Source organism: Lissotriton helveticus, chromosome 4_1, assembly GCF_964261635.1.
Source record: "Lissotriton helveticus chromosome 4_1, aLisHel1.1, whole genome shotgun sequence".
Classification (NCBI taxonomy): Eukaryota; Metazoa; Chordata; class Amphibia; order Caudata; family Salamandridae; genus Lissotriton; species Lissotriton helveticus.
Window position 1 is genome coordinate 1,437,115,434 of NC_136063.1, and position 27,125 is coordinate 1,437,142,558.

General features: G+C 44.4%; 1 protein-coding gene across 4 annotated transcripts in view; it reads left to right on the plus strand.

Annotated features, from left to right (window-relative positions):
* The window catches only part of RANBP9 (RAN binding protein 9), a 315,855-nt gene that overhangs the window by 108,834 nt on the left and 179,896 nt on the right, over positions 1 to 27,125 (plus strand). For all 4 annotated transcript variants that reach the window (XM_078687988.1, XM_078687990.1, XM_078687989.1 and 1 more), the window contains 2 exons: positions 3,385 to 3,437; positions 23,190 to 23,357. In XM_078687988.1, the coding sequence (XP_078544114.1) occupies positions 3,385 to 3,437; positions 23,190 to 23,357 (221 nt within the window). The remainder of the gene's footprint in view (positions 1 to 3,384; positions 3,438 to 23,189; positions 23,358 to 27,125) is intronic.

The following is a 27,125-nucleotide window of genomic DNA, read 5'->3' on the forward strand; positions in this document are numbered from 1 at the left end:
TCACAAAAGCATGTTAAAGGACGGTTCTATGGTACTGCTTCCCTAACTCCCAAATGCTTTCGTGAACCAGACTCTGTCTTAAGGTTGCAGTAATTCAAAGCCAATACTGCCTTTTCTTGCAGCAGTAAAGAATTATATTTTCTATGTTGTGTTCTGAAATTGTGGGGTGTGTATATCTGTTATAAATACACATGCGTGCTAAGAAGCACTCCTACTGCTCTGTTGTATTTACAAGCCATAGTTATTTTTTATCATTTACATTTTTTATTGTAAGCATATGGTCACCACACGCTGGTGACGTGTTTTCTATTTATTTGTTTTCTGGAATAAGCTTGTAGCAAAACTAGGGGGAAATAATAACCATTTCCCCAGCTTGACAAGTTTAGATGTCTTGTTTTTCAGTGCTGGTTATTGTCTGCATCGATGCATTACTTAAACTGGTTGCCCAAGAATGACATTGTTTATTTTTTTTCCTGAAATCATCAAAATAATTTGTTCCAAAAACCAAGAATTTCAATGCCTTAATGCAAACTGGTTCGGTTAGGATTTAGCTTTGAGTCTTTGCAAACTCCTCCCATCAGTGTAAGCGCTTCTGTTTTAATCAGTTCCTTAATTTCATAAATTCGAGCTGGAATTTCTTACGAAACACATTAATGAATTACTGATGTTTCAGAAGTGAATCTTTAAGTAGTACAACAGCTGGCGGTTAAATGGACTCCGCATTCGTACTGTGCTGTCACTGTGTGAAAAGCTTCTGCGTTCTGCAAACTGAATAATCTCAAGGTGTATCCCAAGGAGAGAGAATTGAAGGAAGAGGGAAGTAGACATTACTGGCAAAAGGACCTTTTCTGAGCCTTTATAAAAAAACAATAATGAAAAGGAGGTATCAAAATGTATGGGGACAAATTCCAAAGCCTAGAGTAGGTCACTAACAAGAGATTATCACCTGTCGAACTGAAATCTCTGAAGCAGGTTTTCGGAAAAACCTATGGTTCTTTAAGAGCTATATGATAGAATTGCATTAGGTAATAGAATTGCATTAGGTATGATAGAATTGCATTAGATACCAAGGAGGAAGTCAGTGTTGCAAGGCTCTGATTGGTACAAAAATAACAGTGTGTTTATTTTAATGGTTAACCAGTTGAGGATTTTACAATTAGAGCCCAATCATGAGCCTGCCTGTAGTAGTCAAAATGGTATTCATGAAAGTAAATAAACTGTGTTAGTCACCTAGAATTTTTCCGGGAGACCATTAAAAAATATGTCCTAGTTTTTTGGTAGTGAATCGGAGGTTGCATTTGAATTTGTTGAGTCAGTTCAAAGTCGTTGTGCTCCGCTTGGGCTGACAAAGCACACAAATGCTTCTTTTAGATCTCCATCCCTGATGCCTAATGGAGCAAATATAATTTTTTGGTGAACGTCAAATACTTCTCAGTTACTTTTGGACAGTCATCCTACCCTCCTTAGAACACATTAAAACGTGATTAATAAGTGCCTACTGACTAGAGGTTTGGCCACAGAAACCAATCACTTGCCTTTTAGAGGGGGACCCATTGCTGTTACCCCAAGTTAGTAACATACCCTTTTCAAATCCATACACACCACACGCTGCTGTTGATGCTTTTTGGCAATTCTTAATTACCTTGCTTTTCTGAAACCTTTGGTAGTTGTCTAGACTACACAGTGTATATTAACTTTCACTGTTTCATGCCGGTCTTTGACAGATATACCTTACCCTCCTGGCTCTTGTTTTTAATAACCACAGCATGTGGGTGCTATGGAAGCACTACAAATACGTCCTAATCACTGTAGCTTCGGCTGGTTTGGCATTGCATAGTGACTTTGTATCCTTGTGGGTTGTATAATGCAACCACGCATGCATAAGCCGAAAAGCATCAGCCAGCATGGATCGAAGGTAGGGGGCGGGGCAGGGGGGGCGGAGGGCGCAGGTGAAGCGGACAATAAAAAATAAACGTACCTGCTTGCCGCTTCCTTGCTCCGTCTCTCCTCTGTAGTCCTCCCTTGCTGACCTGAACAACAGGAAGCACACCCAGGCTTCCTGTCAGCCAATCCTAACGCTGCTCAGCGCTCAGACACTGACTGGCATGTTCTGAATGCAGGCTGTAAGGCAGCCTGCATGGAGAACATGCAAAATGTGTAAGACTTTTTTGGGCGGGCCGAGAGGGCCGGCCAAGGTCATTGCACACTTAGGAAGGTGCTACCATTCCTCCCCTGCCCCAGACCCCTCATGCAAAGCTGCATAAGTAGGAGGAAATAAAATGATAACTCACGTTATCATTTTATTTTCTCCTAATTTCACTGCTAAAAAGCAGTGGGCGATGCTCCGCTGCCTTAGCGGAGGAGCAGCCACTGAAATCAAGCATACCTAAACAATGCGTTCTGAACCACTGCGTCTTTACCACCCATGCTTTTACCATGCATGCCTTTACAACGAATTTCATTGGACAGGCATGATTGCGAAAGGGATATGTGTGGAAAGTGCTCACCCGGCCCCTCAGCCCTGCACCCCAACACCTGAAACTCCAGCCCTGCAATCCGCCCCAGCTCTTAAAACTACCAGACTCCCCACCATGAGCCCTAAAAGCCATACCCTGCCCAGAAAACTACCCCGACCCCAGCCCCCTCACCTTGAGCCCTAAAATTGACCCCATCCCTCAAAAATAAAGAAATACCAGCATTTGTAAAGAGCACAGCTACCTCTGGAAAGGTAACCCGGCACTGGGGGCCGTAGGGAAGATTAAGCAAGCTATTGCCCATAGTCACATGGTGCTGGGCTAACCTGACTCCGGCACCGGGGATCGAACCGTGAACCCTATGGGCCGGAATCAGGCACCCTGGCCGCTGGGCCACACCTCTTCCTGCCCTACCCCCGCCTTGAACCCTAAAGCACGGCCCCAGCCCTAAAAACTGGTCGACCCCCACCTTCGAACTGAGCCCTAAATCCCTACCAAAAAACTACCCTGATCACAGCCCACCCCCACCTTGAGCCCTAAAACTGCCCTTATCTACCCCACCCCCCCCCATGAGCCCTAAAATCTGGACCCCTGCCTTAAAAACTACCCGATCCCTGTCTGAGCCCTAAAACCAGCCTTAAAAACACACCCCTCGTGGTTCAGGCAAGCATTGTTCCGCTTGCTTTGAAACGGCATACGTGGCTCAACCTGTGTAGTAAAGGCCGATTCCCATCCTTGTGTTGTAGTTTGCCTGATGTAGGATTAAATGAGGCAAAGGTGAAAGAAATTCATATTTAATTAAATGTCGTGAAATGTACTTTTAATAGTTCTTTAAAGTAATTTTGTAAGGAGGTTTATTTTTTTGTATTTAGTAAAAGTCGATTAACTTTTGTGATATTTATTTTTGCAGTTACATGGGAATTGGGCTTTCTGCACAAGGCGTCAACATGAATAGACTTCCAGGTAACTTTAAGTTCTTTATTTCTTTTAGTGCATTCCTGTATGCTGCTGTGTTTGACTGCATGCAACTGGCGCCCTTGTTATTTGAGACTAGGCTTTGTAAAGTGTGTATGGTGTTTTTTTGTTTTCTTTTTCTGGCACTCGTCCTCTACTCGTCTGAAGCTCAGTGCACTTTTTCTGAAAGCCGACCCCCCGCACCGCCAGCTCTGCGACACAGAACCAGTAACATCCAGCGAAACCTTAATCTTGTGAAAATGTTATTAAGGAAGAGCTGATAATTACTGTGGCTTCTTAAACACATGGTTTCGTTGCCTAGAACGTATTTGATAAGATTCCTCGGAATAAAGGCAGGCGTTCAATTCGGATTGAGAACGACGAGTGTCAACTTGCCAACACCCTTCCTATTTTTCTATTTTTTTATTTCAAACTTGTCTTTGTTCGATGAGACCTCGTAAATCGCTACTCCTTTGTAGCAGATGCCGCTGCGCTGTCGTCCGATGAACTATTGCAACTTTTCACTTGGAGCCTTACAATGCTTTCCTGAGCTTCCTTGTTGGCATCATGTTCTTGTGCTGTAACAAAGCCCCTTTTCTGTAAATAATCCTCATCAGTTGGAGCACGTGACCAGTCGTCACAGATGGTTTAAATTACTTGACGTTAGCGGCGAGGGGAAGGGTGCAGGGTAGAGAGTTAAGAGAACCGATTGCACTTGCCCATGCCCATGCTCATCTTTGACTCCTCACACCCAAGGGAATGTGTAAATATGGAGCACAGTGGAACATTCGGTCATCAAAATGCTTTTAAAACCTGGGCTCAGAAATCAGGCCTCTGCACTGGACCAGGAGCCAGGTTGACTGCCAATGTAAGCAGCAGTAATGCATAATGAGGTAAACAAACATTATCGCATTTCAGAGCCTTGACCGTGGGTATGTAGTAATTATTGGAAGAAGCTTTGCAACAAACACTTTGCATCTTAGAAGTAGGTTGAAACTTTTCACCCTAAAATGTGCAGAGTATTACTGAGAAGACAGTTGATTAAAAATGAATATTAGAATAAAAAGAAAAGTCGCTTTTTCATTAATAAAGAAAATAATATACACCCCTTGGCATAGGAAAATTAGTTATTTCATGATCATGTACTTCCTTCATGTTTTCTCATACTTATTTTGTATGTCCCATTGGAGTTTTGGTGCAGTTTATTTGTGTGAGCTTTTAGAATTATATGGTACTAAATGTATCTCTGGAAAGTCCTCACCGGAGACGATTCAGTATTCTTAAACCAGACCATCAGTAGTGGTATAATGATAGCCCATCTGATCCTCTACAGGCATCTAGCAGGTTGTATTGGCGGCAACGCTGTGTCTTAATCTAGCGGTTCGTCTCCTTTTGACTGCTGTGGACCCATACGGAGTAATTACTGGAATCCGTGGACCCACACACATTCGTTATTGGAAAAAACTCCCCCTTCCTGCACTGCCCATCCTATCACAGCTTCTCTTTCCGTGAAAACTCCCTCTGCCAGGCATTAAGGTAGGCAGTTTATTTGATACACAGGTTGTAGCAGGTGTCTTCCCTGGCGGAGACGTTTTAAGACATAGGCAACGTAGGCTCTGGCCCAGGGCCCCAGCCTTTAAGGGGGGACCCCTGATAGAGCCAGATCTGTTCTGGAGAGAGTCTTACCCTGACTATCTTGAATCATTCTTAAACAGATTGTTTTAAATGGCATTTTCCTTTTATTTTTACTGTGGTGATGTGTGAGAGTCTACTAAAGACATTTTTGCAGACAAATGTGTTTAAGTTTCATGCAACACCCATAAAAAAAAGTTTCTTTTAGAACAAAACAGCACTGCACACACAAGAAATGGGAGGGTGTCACAGAGATTATTTGCAGTAATATTAGTGAGCTGCCGCTGTGTTACAATATTGAATACACACGTCACTATCCCTGAATATGAAATGTCAACACATTTATAATTTGGACCAGTGTGCCAGTGCACAGTCAGTGACCAGACCAAAGAGGGCATGAAAGAGCTGAAACTGGATCATAAATTCAAAGCTGTTCTGAATATGCCCCCCCCCCCCCCAAATCCTTAAGATGTCCCTGTTCCCTGGACCTGGGAGTGAGGCAGGTGTCTTCTTTGGGACAATGGTAGTGGCCAGGATTTCTGGGATCTGGTGAAGCAGGTCGCTCCTCTGGGGTAGTGAATGGTACACGTTCATCCCTGGGATAGACTTTGAGGCTGAAGGCTGCACCATATCTAGGTGAGGGACTAGGATGCTGAGGTTAGAGTAGGGTGCTAAACCTAAAGATGCAAAGCCTCTGCCTATCGTGCAATGGATGTTGTAGGGGGCTTTAATTAGGGTGTTTTATGCCTGAGGGTGCCAGGCTTAAATCAAAACTGCCCAGTGAAGTAGCCGAACGTTTAATGGCAGGGGGTTATAAAACTCCCAAATAAATAAACAATAGAACTAAAGAAAGAGGCAGACATTAAGTGAGACAGTAAAAAATAGGATACAGGGAGTATGCGATGTTCACTATGCTGTGAAACCGAAAGTGAACATACTACTTTCAGGCAAGCAGATGCCCTATGAAGGACTGTCTGTTCGCTTTCTCTTCAGATCTGACTTACCTGTTGGTGATTTAAAATGCTCAGAGCCATAACCCTTTACAGCGAGGCAGCACGCAGGGCAAACAGCAGGAGTGAAGAAGTGCCACACTACCAAAAGGTAGTAGTATGCAGCAGCTTTGTGCACGCAAATTTCGCGGCACTTCCTGCCATCTATGGTGCTGTCCACTTCATTGGTGCCACTTCAGTGGTGACATTCCTATGTGCTAATCGGCTGCTGTTCTCTATTCCAAAAGCCCCATTTGAAATGGGTGAAGAACAGGTGCGCAACGACCATTGGACTTAAAGGGCTCCCCTCCCCTCCCCACCCTCCCCTCCTGCGTCTGTGGGTGTCAGCCCGGGATGAGACCACTTCGCAGGCTCACACACAGCCGCACTGAGTACTTCACAGGTCTTTTGAAGACCTTTTGCTTGCTAATGAGGCGTTGATGGTCTTCACCCCTTCTTAGGGCCCCTGCATCTCCACTCTGCCTCTCCGCCGTGGGAAACAATGAACGGTGAAATTTTATGGTGGAGTGCACGCCCCCCCCCCCCTGAAATGGCGTTGCGCCCCCCACAGTTTGAATAACTCTGGTCTAGACTCAATGAGAGCCCCCCCCAGAGGGATTTATGCTTACCAGAACTAGAGGACTAATACCTCACTATTTTACTACCCTTTTCCATTCAAAAGCTCAACAAATGTACATTTCCGAATAGGCAAGAGCTGCTGACAAATGCCATTAATAAAGTATCAAAAGACCGACTCTGTTCATATATATTTTATGCAGTCGATTGACTTTACGTTTAAGCCACAAGAAAGGCCTATTGGCAGTATCACAAGCCATCTAGTTCAGGTATTCCATCATGAGGCATAGATGAAGCCCATTCTGATAATTTAACCTTGGGCGAAAGCCAAAGATATAATCTCCTCCATGGCTAAGGATTTATTTCAAATATGTTTAACCACATTGAACATTAAATTAGCTCTCTGTAAATTGGAGGTGGCTGTGAGGGAGGGGGGGACGGGACAGCTGTGTTTTACTTTGCGGGTTCTCATTAACATTCATAAACTTTTAATCAGATACCAAAGCACCTTTTTGTTTTAGCATAATACAATCAAATCCCCAAACATAAAAACATATTTGGCCATTTCTTGCTATTTTTTTGTTGCCATTAATAAAAAGTATGTATATCTGAAACAACTTGCAAGCATTTTACAATGGGTTTAAAAATATATAGCGCACCTTTGCATTTCAAACTCAATTTTATTTTCTCCCTTTCAAAAGATCAAAAAATCAAATTGAACTATGCCTCACAAAGAGGAAATAATTCTAGTGTTGCTTCAGAAAACCAGTGAACCTCCATTGACTAGTACAGTGACAGATGGTTCTACTTCCATTTTTTGGCTGTTTTTCAGAAAGATCCCATAACACAGGGCTCTGTATTTATCTAGGTTTTCACTGAATCTTCCTTTGTAAATACATTTTGTCATTTCAGATGTTTTATGCTTTTTACTGTATATCGGGGCCATTTTTCTTCTTTGTAGGTGTGTGATGCCACTCAGTTTTCCATCCTTTAATATGAAAAAGTGGAGACACTGCTTCTCCAGATGTGGAACTTTCATAAAGTCACATGATTGAATTCTTCCCTGTGGACGGGCTGTGAGTCATCAGTAGTCAGTGTTTAAACTTCAAGGCTCACATATGCTCATTCAGTGGGCACTCTCTCTACCATATTGTCACCTGGACAGTTGCCTCAGAAGGCAAACACTTTGAGCTCTTCTCCCCAAATGACATTAATGTGGGTACAGTGGAGATGTGTGGGAGTTTTGTCTTCTTTTTCCACTTTTTTTCTAGATTTGTTTGTATGTTCTAAAACTTGTTATTCTTCACGGGTGTATGGACACAAAGGGAGAAATGGTAACTACCATAGGGGATTAAATACTACAGTCCGTGACTAGTCCCACATCATATTTAAGGACTAACACTGTAAAGGCACCATGGAAGAGCTGTGCTTCTACATAAACTCTTCTGACCTCTACGTTGATACTCTTCAAGATCCCTCAAAAGCTTTCAACAATTCTCTGTGGTTCTCCATTTCGATTGGCCCATGATATTGTTGCTCAAACCCCTAAAGAGTAAAATCATGTTTACTCGTCTGATTCTTGGAAATTCTGCATTGCAGTAGATCTTGAAGTGCAACATATGATGCGCATACTCTCTCTTACAACTGTGGCTACCACCTCAGATTTATGAGGCCAGAAGGGTAACCTCCTACAGGGCTATAATACAAGGTGGTGTCATAAAACAGTATGCTTCCAGGATGCTGGCCTCCCCTAGATAAGGCTATAATAAAATAAGTACTTTCAGCCTTATAGGAAATGGTCAAGTTAAGAGTTTGTAGGGACCTAAAGGAGGATATGGATTGAGTCCTGTAAAACAAACCCCAAGAAAGGCAAACGTGTCAAATCATCACAAGGCTCCATCATAACTACTAGCATCAGATGGTGTTGTGACAGGCAAATAAATGATTAATATTATTCTTGGTATTAATAAAACCATATTTTTGGCAGGCCTCATAACAATATGGGAACCAGGATATGAATACTAGCTAATGCATTCCCTACCAATTTTACTGCCCTTTTCACCAATGTATCAGTCCTCGATTTTCAAAGCGTTTCCGTTGGCAAGTGTTTCGTGAAAGTTCTCCCCTTAACAACTCAAATCTGGCTCCGAAAGTAAGATTGACTGTTATTTGGGTCTATCATTTACATCATGCTCCTTTTACAGAAGCCTGGAAGAGGTTTTTGTTTTGCGAGTGTGAAGTTTGCAGTGTCTACCCAGTGTAAGAGCACCTGTCGTCTGGAACATTACTGCATTCTTATTTTGAACCCTTATTAGAGTTGTCTGTCAAATGTCCTGCAGTGCCAAAATGATTATAGCAGAAGCTGTAGGATGATCCATTCTTAACAAACAGTGGGATTTGGTACTAGTGATGGTTGAGGAAGTTGGATATATATCAATATTTGTGAATATATCTTATATACAAGTATAACATCTTGTCACGGTATCTCGAAATTCTTTGTAATTCCAGTTTTTCTTTTCTTTACTTTTCAAGCATAGCTTAGTTTTAACTTCTCAGTGGGGTTGGAAAAATTAGAGGCACTAGCCTATATTCAAGGCACAAAGAGATTCTTTTATAATGTAGCCTTCAGTATTCTAACTCTTTCAGGATAACCTCTCCACTTATGATCTCTTACACCAAAAGTCAGGTTTTCACTAACCTGTAGTATCCATAGATTTTCATGCCTATTGCCAAGGCAAAGCTAAACAATCAATCAATCAATCATAGCATTTGTATAGCGCGCTACTCGCCCGGAGGGTCTCAAGGCGCTTGGGGGGGGCAGGGGAGGGGTGGGGGGGGGGGTCTGCTATTGCTCGAAGAGCTAGGTCTTGAGTTGCTTCCTGAAGGAAAGGTGGTCCTGGGTCAGTCGGAGGTGTATGGGGAAGGAGTTCCATGTCTTGGCTGCCTCCGGTGGTGGCTCTGCGGATACGTGGAACGGCGGCGAGGGCGAGGCTGGCGGAACGTAGCTGGCGGGTGGGAGTGTAGAAGGTCAGGCGGTTGTTGAGGTACCTGGGTCCCAGGTCGTGGAGAGCCTTGTGTGCGTGGGTGAGGAGTCTGAACGTGATCCTCTTGCTGACGGGGAGCCAGTGCAGGTCCCTCAGGTGTCTGGAGATGTGGCTGTGTCGGGGATGTCCAGGATGAGTAGTGCAGAGGCATTCTGGATGCGTTGGAGTCTTTTCTGAAGTTTGGCTGTGGTTCCGGCATAGAGGGTGTTCCTGTAGTCCAGTCGGATGGTGACGAGTGCCTGGGTGACCGTCTTCCTGGTTTCGGTGGGGATCCACCGGAAGATCTTTCGGAGCATACGCAGGGTGTTGAAGCATGACGCCGAGACGGCGTTGACTTGTCTGGTCATCGAGAGGGAGGAGTCCAGGATGAAGCCCAGGTTACGAGCGTGGTCCATTGGCTTGGGAGTGGTGCCCAGGGCAGGGGGCCACCAGGAGTTGTCCCAGGCGGAGGGCGATGCTCTCAGGATGAGGACTTCCGTCTTGTCTGAGTTCAGTTTCAGGCGGCTGTTCTTCATCCATTCGGCGACGTCTTTCATCCCTTCGTGTAGGTTGGTTCTGGCGGTGGCGGGGTCGTTTGTGAGGGAGAGGATCAGCTGGGTGTCGTCGGCGTAGGAGATGATGTTGAGGTTGTGTTGGCGAGCGAGGGGGCTCATGTAGACAAAATTAATTGTAGCTACCTTTTCTTCCATGCATCAAGAACATGCAAACAGATGCATTGTGTAGGTTTGTACTGAATATTGGCAGGTATACGAAAGATTCAACTTAAAGTCTGTGGTTTCTGGCTGATAAGCTAGAAAAGGATAGGCCCACATTATGTTGGAGGAAGAGTTACAGCCACTCCTGTTTGCAACTACAGATAATAGGGAGGCTAGAGTCCTGAGGTCCAGTTAACTTAAGACTCTTAAAACCATAATACCTTAACCATTATTGAGTCAGGTGGTTTCCTTTATGTGCCTGGTCGAAGGTCATGCTGTAAAGTATCCTGGGGTGAACGAGCCTTGATTTTTCAACAAGGTACTCGTATCCGCAATCATTCCCAAGCCTCTCCTGATTGTATAAAGCCACAGTCACAACATCACAGGAAGTTTAAACTCTTAAGCATTTCCTCAGTAATCAGTACTTTATCTGTGCCATATTTATTTATGCTAAGACATCCAAACTGGCATTCAGGCTGTTGTGGGCTTTACAAGCGTACTGCTATCCCTGGCAATATGAGGCATTAAAACAATCCGCTCAGGCATATAAAATGGTAGAACTATTTTGTAGTGTTTCTCCTTTTCTGGTTTGGAAAATCTACCTCTCAGATATGTTATCATAATGAGCCTTCTGACTGCACCTGTGGTACATTACATTATTTCCCTACGTTCATGTATTTAGCTTGCCAAAGCTGGAGGTGCAAGGTTAGTGTGAAATGCAGATGTGGTGCTTTGGAACCAAGTCCTTGTAGTGTTTTTTACCAAGTCCTTGTAGTTTTCTACTCTTGAGTCTCAGGCCTAACAACACACCTGCTCTATTTCCAGCACCAAAAAGAGTTTTCAAAAATCCCGAAAATTAAAAGCCCACCACCCATACATCCAGAAGTCCACCCTAAAAGTTTAGCGGTGCAGTCTACTGTTTCAGTGACATGGGGTCCTTCCTCTGTTTACCAGTTAGTGCTAGGAACTGTGGTGAAGTATAAATATTCCAGCAACACATGGAAATATCAATATGTCTGGTACTGGACAGGCTGGGAAAATATTTCAGCAGTTCTGGATTTAGGAAAACCTTCTCTAGCCAGGAACACCCACACCAGGGGTGTGAAGACCTACTACCTCCTGGTCCTTTTCGGATTGGAACGTGGGCACTACGAGCAAGAGATCGGTCCGGGACAGTGCAGGTGTACCTGCTTGTCATAGATAATGTAGTTCCACAGCTGAGATGTTGGAGTTCTGGTTCTTGGTTCTCCTGGGATAGTGTGGCTCCTCTGGACACATTAGGCATTTGGAATATCTGCATGCATATTCCCGCTTTAGCTAGGCCTTCTGTAAGTCTTTCTAGGATCTAGCTACCTTCTGTCTCCAGTTCGGTCAGCCAATTTGTGTTGATCATATCGCATTCTTCATTTGTTTCATGGCCTCTTGGAGTTTTCATTGCTGGATGGTATTTTGCCTGCGTGGGCATGTCTGATCTCATATGGGTTTCAGTCACTGATTCATTTTAAAGATGTAAGCCTTGTGCAAGTTTTCCTGGTATCTATCACAGTCATTATACCCAATTTGGTTAGCTAATTTTGGTTGGTTGGTCTCCACAGAATAAATCCATGGCCACAGTGTCGATTTTGTTCTCAAGAGCCTCCCTGAAGTCTTTAAAGGCATGGAGTATGGCATCTAGTTTATTTGGTCGTAGTTTGACCCTAGTAATGCGTTCCTCCTTGGAATCGTGCACTCCTGCACAAACAGTTCTGGAATCTCCTACCCACCACCACCCCCTTGGGTGCCTTGCATTGGAGAGTATATATCAACCCCGGCACAGGAATAGAGGCAGGAGTTGACTGAGGCCCCCGGGGAAGTATGTTGCAAGACGTGCCTTCCACGATTCTCTGACCAGCAGGCTGCGGCCCGGCCGTCCATAGACGAAGGACCCGAAGACTGGAGATACTCAAGGTGCAGACTGAGCAGTGGGCCAAAACGGCCTCAGCGATCCTGGTACACCCGGAGATGTGGAGAGGAATGCCTTGAATCGCACATCGAGGTGAGGAGGAGGTGAGAAGAGTGGCCTCTATCTCTCTTTCCCCCCCCCCCACGCCCCGACAAAGGACGCACCAAACCTGGAGCCCAGCGACACGAGGGAGGAAGAGACGTGGTCACGGAGGACATTGAAACAGGCCGCCCGTCCAACTAGAGAGATACTGGGCCCTTAAGGAGATACAGAACTCCAGCCTATGCCAAACGCAAGAATCCCCCTGGGTCAAAGAGTGGCAACCAATGCCAGGTGAGAGCAGACACGCCAGACTACACCGGACGTGGGAAAGAATACAGTGGTGGCTGAGGGGGACGGAGGGAGCGGCCGTATCAGATGGACACGGAAAAAAGAGGAGAGCTCAAACCGCCTGAGACCGCTGACTTGCTACTGGATTCGTGAATCCCTCCAGGCACCAAGGATCAGCCGCCTACACACTCCTTGGGCCAGCCGCAAAACACCTTCCTATAGAGACTACCACAGAGTGCAAAAAAGAAAACTGAAGTCTACTAAGAGGTCCAACCCCAACAGCCAGACGATGGCAAGAGAAGAATCCAAAACCCAGAAACAGGGAAAAAGGGCAAATACACAAAGTTGCTCCCTCCCCCACTAGAGATGGAGGGAGAAACCTCAGGACCACCAGACAACGCGACCATCCCTCAGGTGATGCCTCCAGAGAGGCCATTGAGGGGAAAATGGCAGAAATAAGGTCGGAGGTGTCCCTCCTATGTCAGGGTATGCGTAATATCTCCGAATGGGTAACCCAAACTGAAAATCGTATCTCGGAGATGGAAGACACAACACACTATCTAAAAACAGACCTAAAGTCTACCAGGCCACGCAGAAACAACCTGCGCTTTATTGTATTTTCGGAGGGAATGGGGACTCGGACCCGGGAACTTTTTTGATGTCATTGTTTGCGACATCTGGGACATGGTTGGGATCACTACAATAGTACTCAAGACTGGGACATATTCACCTTTGCGGTTCTTCAAACCGAATACAAGTTGACACAAACTCAAAAAAACAAATATCTGCAACTGCAACATGCCTGAAGGTTACAAAAAATGAACACAATAAACGTCCTTGAATATGCTCCATTGGAAGGTAGACTACTTCAAGAGGAAATACCCTCAAAGGCGGTTTCCTGGACAGATGAAACTCTAACAATATCCTTGATAGGCTGATATCCCTCAGGTCTAAACGGGAGGAAACCACTGGTCCACTAGATGACATCGACTGGGAAGGGGCCTTGATGCACCCAAGGGAGGTAGGGATTAAGCTCCGCTTAAGGCTGATACAATTTAAAGTCCTCCACAGGGTATACTATGACAGGGCTCGACTGCACTCTATGGGCAGGACAGAAACACCCAACTGTCTACGCTGTAAAACAGACTGAGGCACCTACATACACACGTTATGGGAATGTCAGCAAGTACTAGGCTACTGGTTACGAATAGTAAAGAAACTCAATGATATATTAGAAGTACAGATACCCATGTACCCCAAATACGTTATTCTTGGCATCCCTACAGATGTGGATCTCTCTAGGTACAAACTCTTATTGAGCAACTTAGGGATAATAGTTGCGAAAAGAGACATTGACCGACACTGGGTAGCTGAGGGCCTGCCCACAATGGTGGAATGGCGAGGCAGTATGGACCTATATATGTGGGCCGAGAAGACAATGTACACGGTCAGGGATGCCCTAAAAAGTTTACTAAAATATAGCAGCTTTGGCTGAGATATTATAACCTAGAAGTCGAGGGAGCTGGGATTGACAACACACACCCCAGCACGCAGGGTTAGCTAGTAGTTGGTGGATTTCTTCACTTTTTAAACATATATTTATGGGGAGGGCCATGCTTAATCCAAGGAGGGGGGAGGGGGAAGGGAGAATGGTATTTGAGAATAAACTCCCTAAGTGCAATTTTTGTGTCCCTGAATGTAACTACGGAATGTAATAATGTTAAATCTACTGTGTACAAGGCTCACCTACTGATGGTTTGGCTGATGTTTAAAATAAAAACAGTTAAAAAAAAAAGTGCTTTTGGCCAAGAATGATGAATTGAGGGTCCCATCCCCGAAAATAAGGACTTGCTGTTACTTCCTGTAAAACAGTGGCTTTTTGGCATGTTTAACCCCGCTTTTTGGCTGTTAGGTACTAATCTAATGAATGAAAGGCCTGCTGTTCAGGCCTCAGTGCAGTGCTCTAACCCTCAAAAGTCTGTTTATTTGGTTTACACCCAGTTGGCATAAGTTAACCTACTTTAAAGTCCCTAGTATATGGTACCAGGTGTACCTAAGGCCTGCAAGTTGTGTCCATTGTGAACTGAAGCACTTAGCCACCAAGACAAAGCAAAGCATCACTCCAAGTCTGTCACAGCAGACTAGTAGAGTGTTTTTAGAGTGCTCTCTTGACTTTGCCATTTAAACCAATTGCAAAGTTCAAACTTTTCTTTTTAATAATTCAGTCACCTCTAAGGCAGGCCTATCAAGCCCTAAAGGCAGGGTGCATTTTAGTAAAAAGAAAGGACTTTGTTTTTATATTTCCTCACAGTAAAGATCCTGCACTGTCATTTTTGCTATGGGCAGGAAACTAGGCTCAATGATGATTATGGAGTTAAACGCTGACAACTCAGAAAATGGGACTACTAGATTTGGTACTTAAAGGTATCAAACAAATCGTTGCATTAAACTTGACATTGTTTCTCTAGTCGAACTGAAAGTAACTATTCTGCAACTTTATAAAGCCGGCACTTTGTTGCTCCAAGTTGTCAAGTAGTTGTTTTCGGTTACACACAGCTGTTGTCCTTGAGGCAGCCTCCTGACCTACTGGGGGGAGGTGAGGGCAACTGTCAGGAAGAGGAACAAGGACTTGCCAGTGTGAAGATGACCTGGCAGGATGGCCAGAGTTGGTGTGAGCCCACAAAGCCACTCAGACTGGAGGCTGCCTTTGAAAGGGCTAATAGTAGTCAATCATCGGGGCTGTGATTCTATTTCAGCAGACGGATGGCATCTCGGGCAGAGAAGCAAAAGCTGTTGACAAACAGTTTTTTTCTAGTGGAGTGTAGCATCCAGGTAGCCACACTGCTGGGCTAGGGAACTCCAAACACCGAGAGAAGGGTTCTGTCACGTTGGGAATGGGCAGAATAATGCATTCTGGGCTAGCTAGCTGCCACACTTCACAGGAAGTCGTCGTCCGGCAGGAAAGAGCCAGAAGTCTATTGGTTAGATAGTCTCCACATCCCCCTAGGCTCGTTGCGGGCATAAAAGTGGCATCCCGACCTCAGATCATGTCTGTACTGGAGAGAGAACCAAAGGAGGACTGCCCGTTGTTCCCTGGACCCTGTGCCTGTGGTGGCCCATTAGTGGAAGAGTTGCCCATGAGTCCAGACAGAGAAAGTTACTCCAAGAGTCAATTGGTTGACTCCCTTTTACAGCCACAAGGCTATAAAAGCTGAGAAGCCTTTGCATACTTGAGAGCACAGTGCCAAGACGCCTAACCACCACTGGACACAGAGTTCTGTTCCTCAAAAGTTGAACCAGAGTCTGCTGAGCCAGGGAGAGTTGTCAGAGTGCCATCTAGTCGCCCAGCAAAGAAGTAATCGCCAAGTAAAAGACACCACTGGTTCTGCTGTAGCCAGAGACCAGTGGCAGCTAGTCTTGTGCTGGACTCTACCCGAACTCAGAGGGAGATTGACCCTGAAGCCAAAGCCACCCAGGCCTCCAATTGCAAGGACCATGGGGTGGCCACTGAAAGACACCCCCGACACCTGCTCAGAGTCTTCAGCCTCCTTCATCCCTTGCATTAGGACCACTAAATGGATTTCAATTGCAGTATGAAGATAGGATTCAGAACTGGACTGAAGACTACTTAAACCAACATGCAACTGTCCACCTGTACCTGAAGGATCCCTTTGGCTGGCTTCCTATCAGAGTTATATCTTCAAGAGGGTCCAAATAGCCGTTTCCAACTTGCTTGTTGTGGCTAACCCTAAACTGCAATCGCAGTGGATTACAAAGATTTATTGCATTTAATAACGAGCAGTGATTTAGCATTGCTTTGAAAATTCAAATCTCTGGAGCCCTGTTGGATTTTTGTTGTTGGTGTCTATTTAACGGTAAAAGATATAATTACAACCTCTTTCCTATAAATTGGTGTTAAATTTTTATTGTTTTGTGTTTTCGTCTTATTTAATGTTTTGGTGCTTCGCAATACTTTGCACTTCTTCCTTTAATAAAGCCTGATTGCTCTAAGCTGCACATACCCAGGACTGAGCTTAGATTTTACAAATGAACCTGACTGGTCCTGATACTAGTTTGTGTCGTTATTACATGGTGAGATTGCACAACCATAAAATAAAATAAATTTCCTCAAACTCCCGCTACTTTCCTCTTGCTGGAGAAGGACAGAGACCTTCGTCATCTTTTAGACCTCCGCCCTTTAAACGCCTTCTTGCGGAAGGACAAATTCAAGATGCTCTCACTGGCCCAGGTTCTGTCTGGCCTGGATCTCGGCAACTGAATGGTGGCTTTGGACCAGCAGGGTTCTACTTTCAAATACTGCAGTCCCACTAATGCTGCTTATGGGTCACTGTGTTCCCGGTGCATTTTAAATTTACTGTGTTCCCCTTCGGCCTCACCAGTGCCACTTGTGTGTTTACTAAAGTAATGGTGGTAGTCGCAGCACGCCATGCGAGGTTGGGGATTCCAGTTTTCGCCTATCTCGGCAATTGACTGTTAATGGCGGGCTACAACAGTCAGTCATAGACCATCTATAGACGACGCAGACCTCTTAATGTCAATGGGATCACTATCAATATGTCAAAGTCACACAAACTCCTTTGCTGTGGCTCCCTTTCATTGGAGCCATTCTGGATATGGTAACCCCATCTCCCACCTACCCACAAGAAGTCCAGGACATTCAGACTATGATCCTTTTGTTTCAGGCATGGGTCTCTGTGAGAGTGGCTCTGGGTTCTGGGACTCTAGGCATCCTGATTTACCATCTGGCCTAGTTGACAATGTAGACTGTGCAGTGGAACCTGAAGTCTTAGTGGGCCCAGCACAAGGGGATCCTGCCTATTTTCATCGGGTTTCAGAGTAGACTGCAGAACACCTGCAGTGGTGGCTCAACCACAATTGAACTCCTCCTTGCCTCACCCACACTTGACGTTGGTGACCGATGTCATTGATGGGATGAAGAGGTCATCTGAGAGAGGTGGAAGTCAGTGGACTGTGGTCTCCGTATCCACATCAGTCTGTTCAAGTTGCTGCCCATCTTTCTGGTGCTGAAAGTCTTACTACCATCATAGGGAGGCTGAATCAAGTTCTCATGGACAACACCACCACCATGTGGTACTAAAACAAGAAGAGCGGGGTGGGGTTCTGGGTCCTGTGTCAGGAGGCCGTTCAACACTGGAGCTTGCTGGAGGGCTAGGGCATCTCCCTGGTCGTGAACCAACTTGCGGGATCATTGACGGTAAAGTGGGTGAACTTTGCGGGTGGCGCTGGGCGAATCAGGTATGGTAGTTAAATCCCAAGGGGCTACAGAGCATCTTCCAGCAATGAGGAAAGCCCTAGCTAGATCATTTCACCACAGTCGAACGTGCAATATCAAAACTTCTGAGCGCTGGAGTTTTCCAAAAGATGCTCTCTCAGAGACTCATTCCAGGTAGGGTGAAGCACAGGACTCCCGTAAGCCTTTTCGCTATGGTGTCTCGAGTTTTGAAGAAGATCCGGAACGACCGGGCCCAAGTCATCCTAGTGGCTCCAGATTGGGCTAGGAAAGTGTGGTACCTGGATGTTCTGGGCATGTGCATATGTCCTCTGATCAGGCTACTGCTTCAGGAGGATAATCGGTCGCAGCAGCAGGGCAATGGTGCTACACCAGAACCTGACAATCTGCACCTCCCATGCGTTGATATTGATCATCATCAGCAGTTAACTGCGTTCACTTGTCGATGTCATTGTACCTGCCAGGTATCCTTCTACTCAGTCTCTCTACACCTGGTGCTGGGACAACTTTGTAGCTTAGTGTGGCAGCCGCAATACCGATCCTTTGCATGCCAAATGGTGGATGTCCTTCTGTTCGATTTTATTTCTGTCTCAGCAAGCACTTGAATTGGGCTTCGTTAATGGTTATTTGTTGGCCCTTTTACATTTACCGGACCGTACTAACTGTCCTTGTTCATATCACCTGTAATAAGATTTGAAAAGGTGTGATTCATTTATTTCCTCCAGCACCTTTTGTGATGATAGTATGGTATCTTAATTTGGTCCTCACTTTACTCGTGCATGCCATTCGAACCCGTGCATAACTGTCCATTACATCTCCTGACTCTGTAGACTGTTTGCTCTGTGGTGAGTTTGGCTCACCGTATAAGTGAACTCCCAGCTCTCTCACTGCAGTGGCCTTACACCACCTTTTTCCACAGGTAAAGTGGTGTTGAGGACCAGAGTGGCCTTTTTTCCAAACTTCCTGACTGCTTTTCGCTTTGGGTAATCCATCATGCTTCCCACAATATTTGCTCTGCTTTACCCCTTTAAAGAGGAGGAAAGACTCTAGTGGTTGGACCCCGACAGAGCTTTAAGCTTACATTAATTGCAACAGAGAACATCTGGTGGCTGATCGACTGTTTGTGTAGTTCTCTGGGGTAAAGACGGGCAAGGCAGTGCAGAACATGCCTGTGTCGAGGTGGGTAATTCTCTGCATTAAGTTCTGCTGTTCACAGGCCAAGAAGCAGCTCCAGGAGGGATTGCAGACCCATTCCACCAGGGCCAAGGCTGCTACAACTTTGCTGTCACGTGGAGTACCTGTCCGTGGCATCTGTAAGGCTGTGATTTAGGCATCTGTACACACGTTCGCAAAGCACTACTGCCTTGACAGCCAAGTCAATCAAGACAATAACATGGTAACCTGTGGGGTTCAATTGCAAAATTTACTTTTTGTCACATTGAAATAATTTAACTCTTGAAAATCAGCATCAATCAAATCCAACATTTTATTTAATAGTTTTTGTATTATTGTCCATATAGTATTTTCCACTTCACCTAACAAATACTTAGAGTACCTTTAAAATAATATCCAATCTGTCACCATTTCACCTAAACATGAAATCAAAAACTAAATGCTGCACAACATTTCTTTTTTCTTCCTTGTATGACGACAAAGCGTGTTTGCACCAAATACTTCATGTGCAATCCACATGGAGGTAGTCCTTAAGAATCACATTTATGGACAATCATGCCCTACCCATGGTTGTAAGTCCATGTAGTTTTTTTTGTAATTTATACAGATAGCTCCAGTAAATGTTGTCAGCCAGGTCAGACAGGATGGAGATTTTGCCCCTTTGGTCTTGCAGGATTTATTAATCTGAGCCATTCCACAAACCTTCCACTTTGGGAGGTACTGCTTTGATGTGTTATATTCCAAAGGTGAGGAATCTGATGTTAGAAGTATCCTTTCGAAAGAACAAGTTACTTATCTGCAGTAGCATTAATTTTGGTCGGCACTATAACTGCAGAGGATGTATGACGGTACGACGCGTACCGTCACAACGCGTGCTTTAACAACGCGTCCCTTACAACGCAAGTCGTTACCACGACTTGCGTTGGGGGCGCGGATTGAGAATAGTATAATTTACTATTCTAACACCAGTCCCCGTGGACACTAGGGAAGGTGTTGGAATAGTAAATATACTATTCTTAATCCTCTAGCGCCCTCCAGCGCTAGTTGTGGTTACGACTTGCGTTGTAATGGACGCGTTGTTAAAGCCTTGCGGAGTAAAATCCGCGTGGTAAAGGATGTTTCCCACTGCAGATTCCTCACGGCCCTCCCACTTCCCCGTTCTGTGTAGTGGTCTTCTGCACAGTGGTATCTCGGATTGTTGTTCAGCCACATGTCCGGGGGCTCAGACAGATTAGAGAAAGAAACTGACATCGGCACATAGGAGTGGCACTGTGCGGTTCCATCGTCATTTCCGAGCCAGAATAAGGCCACACTGCAAGCACCAATTAGCATCGTGCAGGGGCATTGAAGTTAAAATCTTTTGTTTCCAGTGTGGCGCCTGGTGATGTTTGCAAGGTGAGGACTCTGAGATCAGATAGAGTTTTCACCAAAAAGAGCATTACCACAGTTAATTAACTTGTTCTACATCACCGGAAGCGGCCAACTGATGTTGGCGCAGAGTTTTGCACGAAGTAAAAATAAAGGTAGTGTATGCTCCAGCAGTGCCACTGTGGATTATATCAGAGTTTAGGATGATAGAACTGAGCACTGACATGCGTAGTTGGGTGGAGGCAGGAATTGCCACCATGGACGATTTGTAAAGTGAAACAGAGCTACATATATTCCAGACGCTGCAGCATAAATACCCAATGCTGGCAGGCCTGTGCAGTAGATGCGCCATAAAAATGGTATGACTCGCGGTCCTGCCACACTGACCCTCTCCTGACTCATGTGGTTTTGGAAACTCTCTTCGAGGTTGGCAGTGCTAAGGGAAAAAAGCCATTGACTATATTCTCTACTAACTCAAATTAGCTCACTTCATTATACTAAGAGAGGCCTGGGAGACTCACTTAAACGCAGACAACTCCGACCAAGAATGGACGTTAATGCATGTGTTTAACTAATTAAAAAAAAGCTTAATTTTATCCTACCTACTTAACTTCTAATTAGCTGCATAGGATAGTTCAGGTGGTTCCAGACAGCTGCTCACGGTGTAAAGCCAAGAATACTGGACACCTACATATGTTATGGACATGCCCTGGACTCCAGTCCTTTTGTACTCCTATCACACAGGTCATACAGAAATTAACTAATATCCAAATGGAAATCTCCCAAAGACATACCTTCTAGCCATACTTCCTCTTCCGAAGAAACAGGTTTGTAGACTTACACTTATAGTGTCAAAAGGCTTGTGGGGCAGAAACGGTAGGCTAAGAACCAAGCACAGAGGAGCAGTGGATCAGGGAGCTTCATAAATGGACCAAGGACGAAAGCCAGGTATTTGCCAATCAGCTGAGACCGAATGCGAGTCATAGCCAAATAAACAGCAGAGAAACAATACTATTACATCTGCCTAACAAAAGCAATGACACAACCTTGTAAGACCACACCTTTTCCACTCAGTAGAATACGAAAAATGGTTAACTTATGCAAGTCCCCGTCAACGCCGATCTCATAGGTTCCTCTTATCCTCTTTGTTGCTCAGCCCCCCGCCCCCCACGAAGCTACTTGATAGTTTTATTAGTCATTTCACCACCCTTCGGCTCCGATATCTAATCAACCTGTTCATACTCCCCATTCCTTTCATCACATGGTGTGCTGAAATCCTGTCTCCGTATGTATAGATTTTTTGACAGTCTCTTTTGTCTCCTGGTGTGTTATCTCCTCCTTTGATTTGAACCCAGTTATACTGTAAAAGGGGTCCTGCAGTCATCTCAAATAGGGCCTCCCTGAAGATGCCCTGATGCAAAATTGGCTATAGAATTATTTCTGTAATACTTCAGGTGTATCTGTGAGACTACCACAAGGCCTTTTGGTGTGTAATCCACCTCTTTTCTCCCTGCCTATATCAGGTAGAGTATCTCAGATACTTTAACCATATAATTGTAAAGTCGCAGCACAGTTCAGGATGCTGACAATATATGTACCAGTGCTTTATTTGAATGCGGGCTAACACTTCAATCATGCTTTCATATTGCGTCATCCTGCATCCTCATCAGCACTTCAGACTGTCCTCTTTTGATATGACAGTATGGAAAAATGTAGGTAGGCAGTGAGCATCCATGCCAATCCTCCTTCAGCACAGCTATTCTCCTCCATCTGTGACTGCCCAGTCACCTCATGGTTCTTGTGGCGTAGCCAACACACGTCAGCTCGGTGCAGGCAGCAGTGGTTCGCCCACTGGGTGCCATCTTCTTCAGTCATGTCTCGTGAAGGTGGGACCCCTGCTCGGTCCTGTCCACTGCGCTGATCACTGCTCGCCTCTCCAGAGGCCCTCGTCCACTTGGTTCTGCTCTGTAGAGCCTGGAGTCGCGTGCCTTTGCTCTCAATGGGGGCCTTGTTCTCCATTTTGAACTGCAAGGAGAGCAGAGCCTCCTGGAAGGCATCTGCTCAGTGGTTTCACTAGAAGCTCTGAAAGGGTTAAGTTGCTTCCCTCAGCAGTCTGTGCCGCTTAGCTCTCGATCGGTGCTCCTTATGCTGGATGATTTTAGAGATTAACAGGCTATGTTTGGGAGCTCTTGTACTGCCGGCTACACCCCTGGCAAGAACCTGTTTATGACGACACCGATTTAGGATGGGAGAGCATTTTATTTAAGTAAATAACATCTCTTGGTCTGCTCATAGATTGTTGTCTTTTGAATTGTTGCCTTTCTTGGAGTTTGCTTCATTTTCCTCTATGTCTGCAAATAGAATATGAAGTAAATAGATTAAAACCGGCAGAAGCATTAAGCTAAGCAGCTTTTGTGTGCATGCTTGAAGGTGATGTGTGGGCGCCGAAGTGAACCTGAAGCGCGGCGAAACCGGGCACTAATTTACAGCTGCAGAAAGTTGTAGGATTCTTTTTTATGCGGGGGAGATTGTTTTAATGTGCCTTAATAGAAGAGGGCGCACACAAAATCGGATTTGTAACTAATTCTGCCACGTGCTACTGAATTCAATTGACTGACATTTAGTAATTCGCTGCACTTGCAGAAAATACATCTTGTGTACTTGCAGAAAATACATCTTGTGTACTTGCAGAAAATATATCTTGTGTCTTGCACTAAGTTTGCCTTCCTCTCTCTTTTAGGTTGGGATAAGCATTCATATGGCTACCATGGAGATGATGGACATTCATTCTGTTCCTCTGGAACGGGCCAGCCATACGGCCCCACGTTTACAACTGGCGACGTCATCGGGTGTTGCGTTAACCTCATCAACAACACCTGCTTCTACACAAAGAATGGACACAGTTTAGGTACGGCAGGGGTTCTGTGGGAACCATTGTGGGGGATATGTATGTGTATTGTTAAATCCAGCGTAGGCCTTGAAAGAGTGGCATGTTTTAAAGCAACGTGAGTGGCGTTCATTGTTATGTGTGTTGAGATCTGCCTCGACTAAAGGCCTTTCTTACGAGTATATGTATAATTTATCTGTATATCCTTAAGATGTTGTTTGTGTTTTTAAACTGTATCCATTGGTGACCTACAGGTGACCAAGCACCTTCATTTGTATATATTTGGTTGCGAAATTCCTAGTACCACTTCAATATTCGCCTAATAATCATATATTCACCCAAACATCATCAGTAGAGGGAAAAAAATAACCCTGGAGCATTCTTAATAACATCAACTATGCTTCAAAGAGCTACATTGTTATCTATTCGGATCCTGAAGACGTTGAATGACTTGGACTAATACTTAATGTTATCTGCTGTTTTTTTGTCCGTACAGTTATTAGGCTGTAGACTCTCTATGCTTTTACTAAATAGTCCGATTCTGTGTACATTACTCTGATGCTGTCCAATTATGCTGCACTTCACGAGAACCTGCGTTATTAATTAAGCATATGAAAATGTATGAGAGCTAATAATAACAGTAGAATTAAGAGCGTTTTGTAGCCTAACGCATACCGCAAGTTCAGTGACAATAACATGGTAAAGATGTTAATAATTATGAATCTGAAGACAAAGGAAAATCAAGGCTGAGTACAAAAATGAAAACAAGGGACTAAAAAAGAAAAGGTAAAAAAATAATCTATAATATTTTTACTGTCATCTAAAATTGTTGCTCGTCAGCAGTGGGCACTTCATAATGTCCATATTGAGGGCCGTTTCGAGAAAAATGAATCCTCATAGTACAGAAAGGGAGATGTGCAAATTGAAAAAAATAATTGGAATTAGTATAGTTGATTGAGAAAACAAATATAAATTACATAATATACTCATAACGTGTACATGTAAATCTCAATGTAAAGAAACACTGTATAGCAATATATTAGAGCGACACAAGAAAATCTATATGAATAAGAATTAATGTAGTTTAGCCACGACAACCGATCACGTACATAAAATCTTAAAACCAAACCTGTATAAACAGGCATTTGTCAAAGCCAACCGGTCTCGCTCATGTGAGCTCTATTGACTTTGTCAATGTTTTGTAGCTACTGTCTCTGCCACTTTTAAGTGGGTTTGAAACAGGAGAGGGAGCAAAAAGGAAATAGATGACCTGCAAACTAATGCAGCGTTATAGAGTGTACAGAACAATAAACTAGGGCAGCCGTCAAAATGTGAGCAGCAGAAGGACCCAGCGGGAATGAAAGCTGTACTTTGGCTTTGCACCACGGGAGGGACAAACGCACAAAGAGGAATTAAAATAGCCATGTGATAAGCATGGAAATAAAAGTGACAATGAAACCAGCCAATCCTCAGCAATGGTCCGGGTTAACCCCCTCCTCCACCCCCCTTAAATTAACAACATATTTCTCAAGCAACAGCACAAGCTGTCAGACCAGGCGTAAAAAGATGTTCCGTGGAACCAACATCTTTTTTTAACAGCCCTAGAAATCTGATATATTGACGCTGTGTTAAAATTATGATTGACACATTGTGTTTTACTAAGTTGAGCAGTACAAAGATCTTCAAAGCCAGTATTGCACCCCTTGATTTAAAAGCCCCTGTTGCTTCTGGAGACTTTTTTGAAGCGCGCACCTTCAGAGGTTAATATCTTACCATTGTGGAAGTTTTATTTTGATAACACAGTTGAGAAACTCATTTACATCAAATGTGGGGAGCTAGGCTGCTACTGGATCAATTATACGAAACAGCACATTAATCATAGTATCTCAAACCCGTGAGTCCAGCCTCGCTAAGATCATGTCAGAACATTGTGACAGAGTGCCTGGTCAATCAAACATAAATTGGAGCAAATTAGTAAAGATTGCATTGGCGGTAGAGGGGGTCATAGCAATATTCAATCATAGGTAGCTAATTTAAAATGGTCTCACCTATGCCTTAAATAAAATTCATAGCTACACCTAGTTTTGAAATGGCCAGAGGCAAGGCCTGGCGTGTGCTGCAGTGTTCTGAATCCCTTAAAACAGCAATGCAGTTGTCCGTTTTTGATCCCACGGTCCATTTTTCAACAAATATTTGTGTGTTTCTGTGTAAGAAAAAAAAGAAGGTAGCTGTGTATCCTCAGAACATAACATCACTGCCATCTGAAATGGTGCCTGGTTGAATCAGAAAGCAAATGCCTTCTACAATATGTACATGTTTTTTACTTATTCCAGTAAAAATATTCTCAGACTAGATAGTCTGTACCTGACTCACTAAGGTTTTTCAACATGTAAAGGTGTCTTAGGTATTGGCGTACCTTTTGCGCGTTAACATTCCACAATCTCATTCACTGGTTTATGATTAGTAGAATTTTTGATCTGCAGAAAACACTTGCAAAGACGGACAATCTGTATGTTTGGTGCATTTCCAACCTTCTTGGTTACAAAACCCAGTTAACTGAGACTGATACATTTGTGGTTATCCTCAAATATTGTGCAGAGGGTTTCCTAGTCTGAAATTCATGTGTTCTGTTCTTGTGTAAGTGCTTTTCCAGGTAAGGGAAAAGCACTTGCTTTTCCTAAAATGTAACGTAACTGGTGCTATGTAAAGCGCTCTGATACCTGATTCGGTTCGGGTCTAGTTTGCGCTATATAAAACTCTGGGGGGGAAAAAGAAAATATATATATATCCGTTTGAGAGGTATTACTGCCTTCTCTGTACTCTACACTGTCCATATTTCCTTTCCTTGTAGGCACCCTTGTGCCGTTTCAGGAGGTGCTTGGCTCCTGTAGGACCTGGGCGCCATCTTTTAGTGGGTTAAGACCCTTTTTATTGTTGTATGAGTTCGCTTTTCTCACTGTTTATTTAGTTTTATTTTAAATTACATGTAACTTACCTTAACCAGTGAGCCTGGTTAAGGTAAGGGGGGTGCTGGACACCGGTTTGTTCTCTTCTGTTCACCTTTTTTCCAGCCACACGCTATTAGTGTCGGAATTTGGCCACGCCCTCTCATTTTGTCACGCTAGGATTGGAGGGATATTTAAATGGACAGGGAGTGCGTCTGCGCAGCGTGCGTGAAGGTGAACTTGCTGTCCCCAGAGGTTTCAAAGTTGTAAGAGCTGACAGACCTTTAGGGAGAGGGGGAGGTGTAGCAGTGATTTTTAAGGAAGAATGCTGCTTTTCCATTGAGAAATTAGCGGTAGGGGTGGCTGGTGAAGCTCTCCACTTTTCTCTTATTATCAGTCCCCATTTTACTCTAGGAGGATCCCTGATTTATAGACCTCCAGGCCATTCCAGCCATTTTATAGAAACCTTGGAGGAATGTATGGTGCCACGGGCCCCGAGTTTTCCTAAATTCCTTCTGGTCGGTGATTTCAACATCCACGTAGATGATACCGAAACCGTGGAAACGTGCCGACTGGGGGAAGTTTTCGATGTGGCACAGCTTAAGCAATGGGTGACTTCTTCGACTCACGCCGGAGGCCATCTTCTGGATTTAGTGTGTTCTAATTTTCCTATTAAGGTATTAGGCGTTGAAGAGGTCACCTGGTCGGATCATGGGCTCGTTAGATTCTCTTGGGAGGTGGATAATGTAGGCAGACCCGTCTTGGCAATACCTGCTGGCCACCCCCAAAGGATTAACCTGGATATGTTCGGCCAGGAGCTACAAAAAACTGGTATGAAGCATTC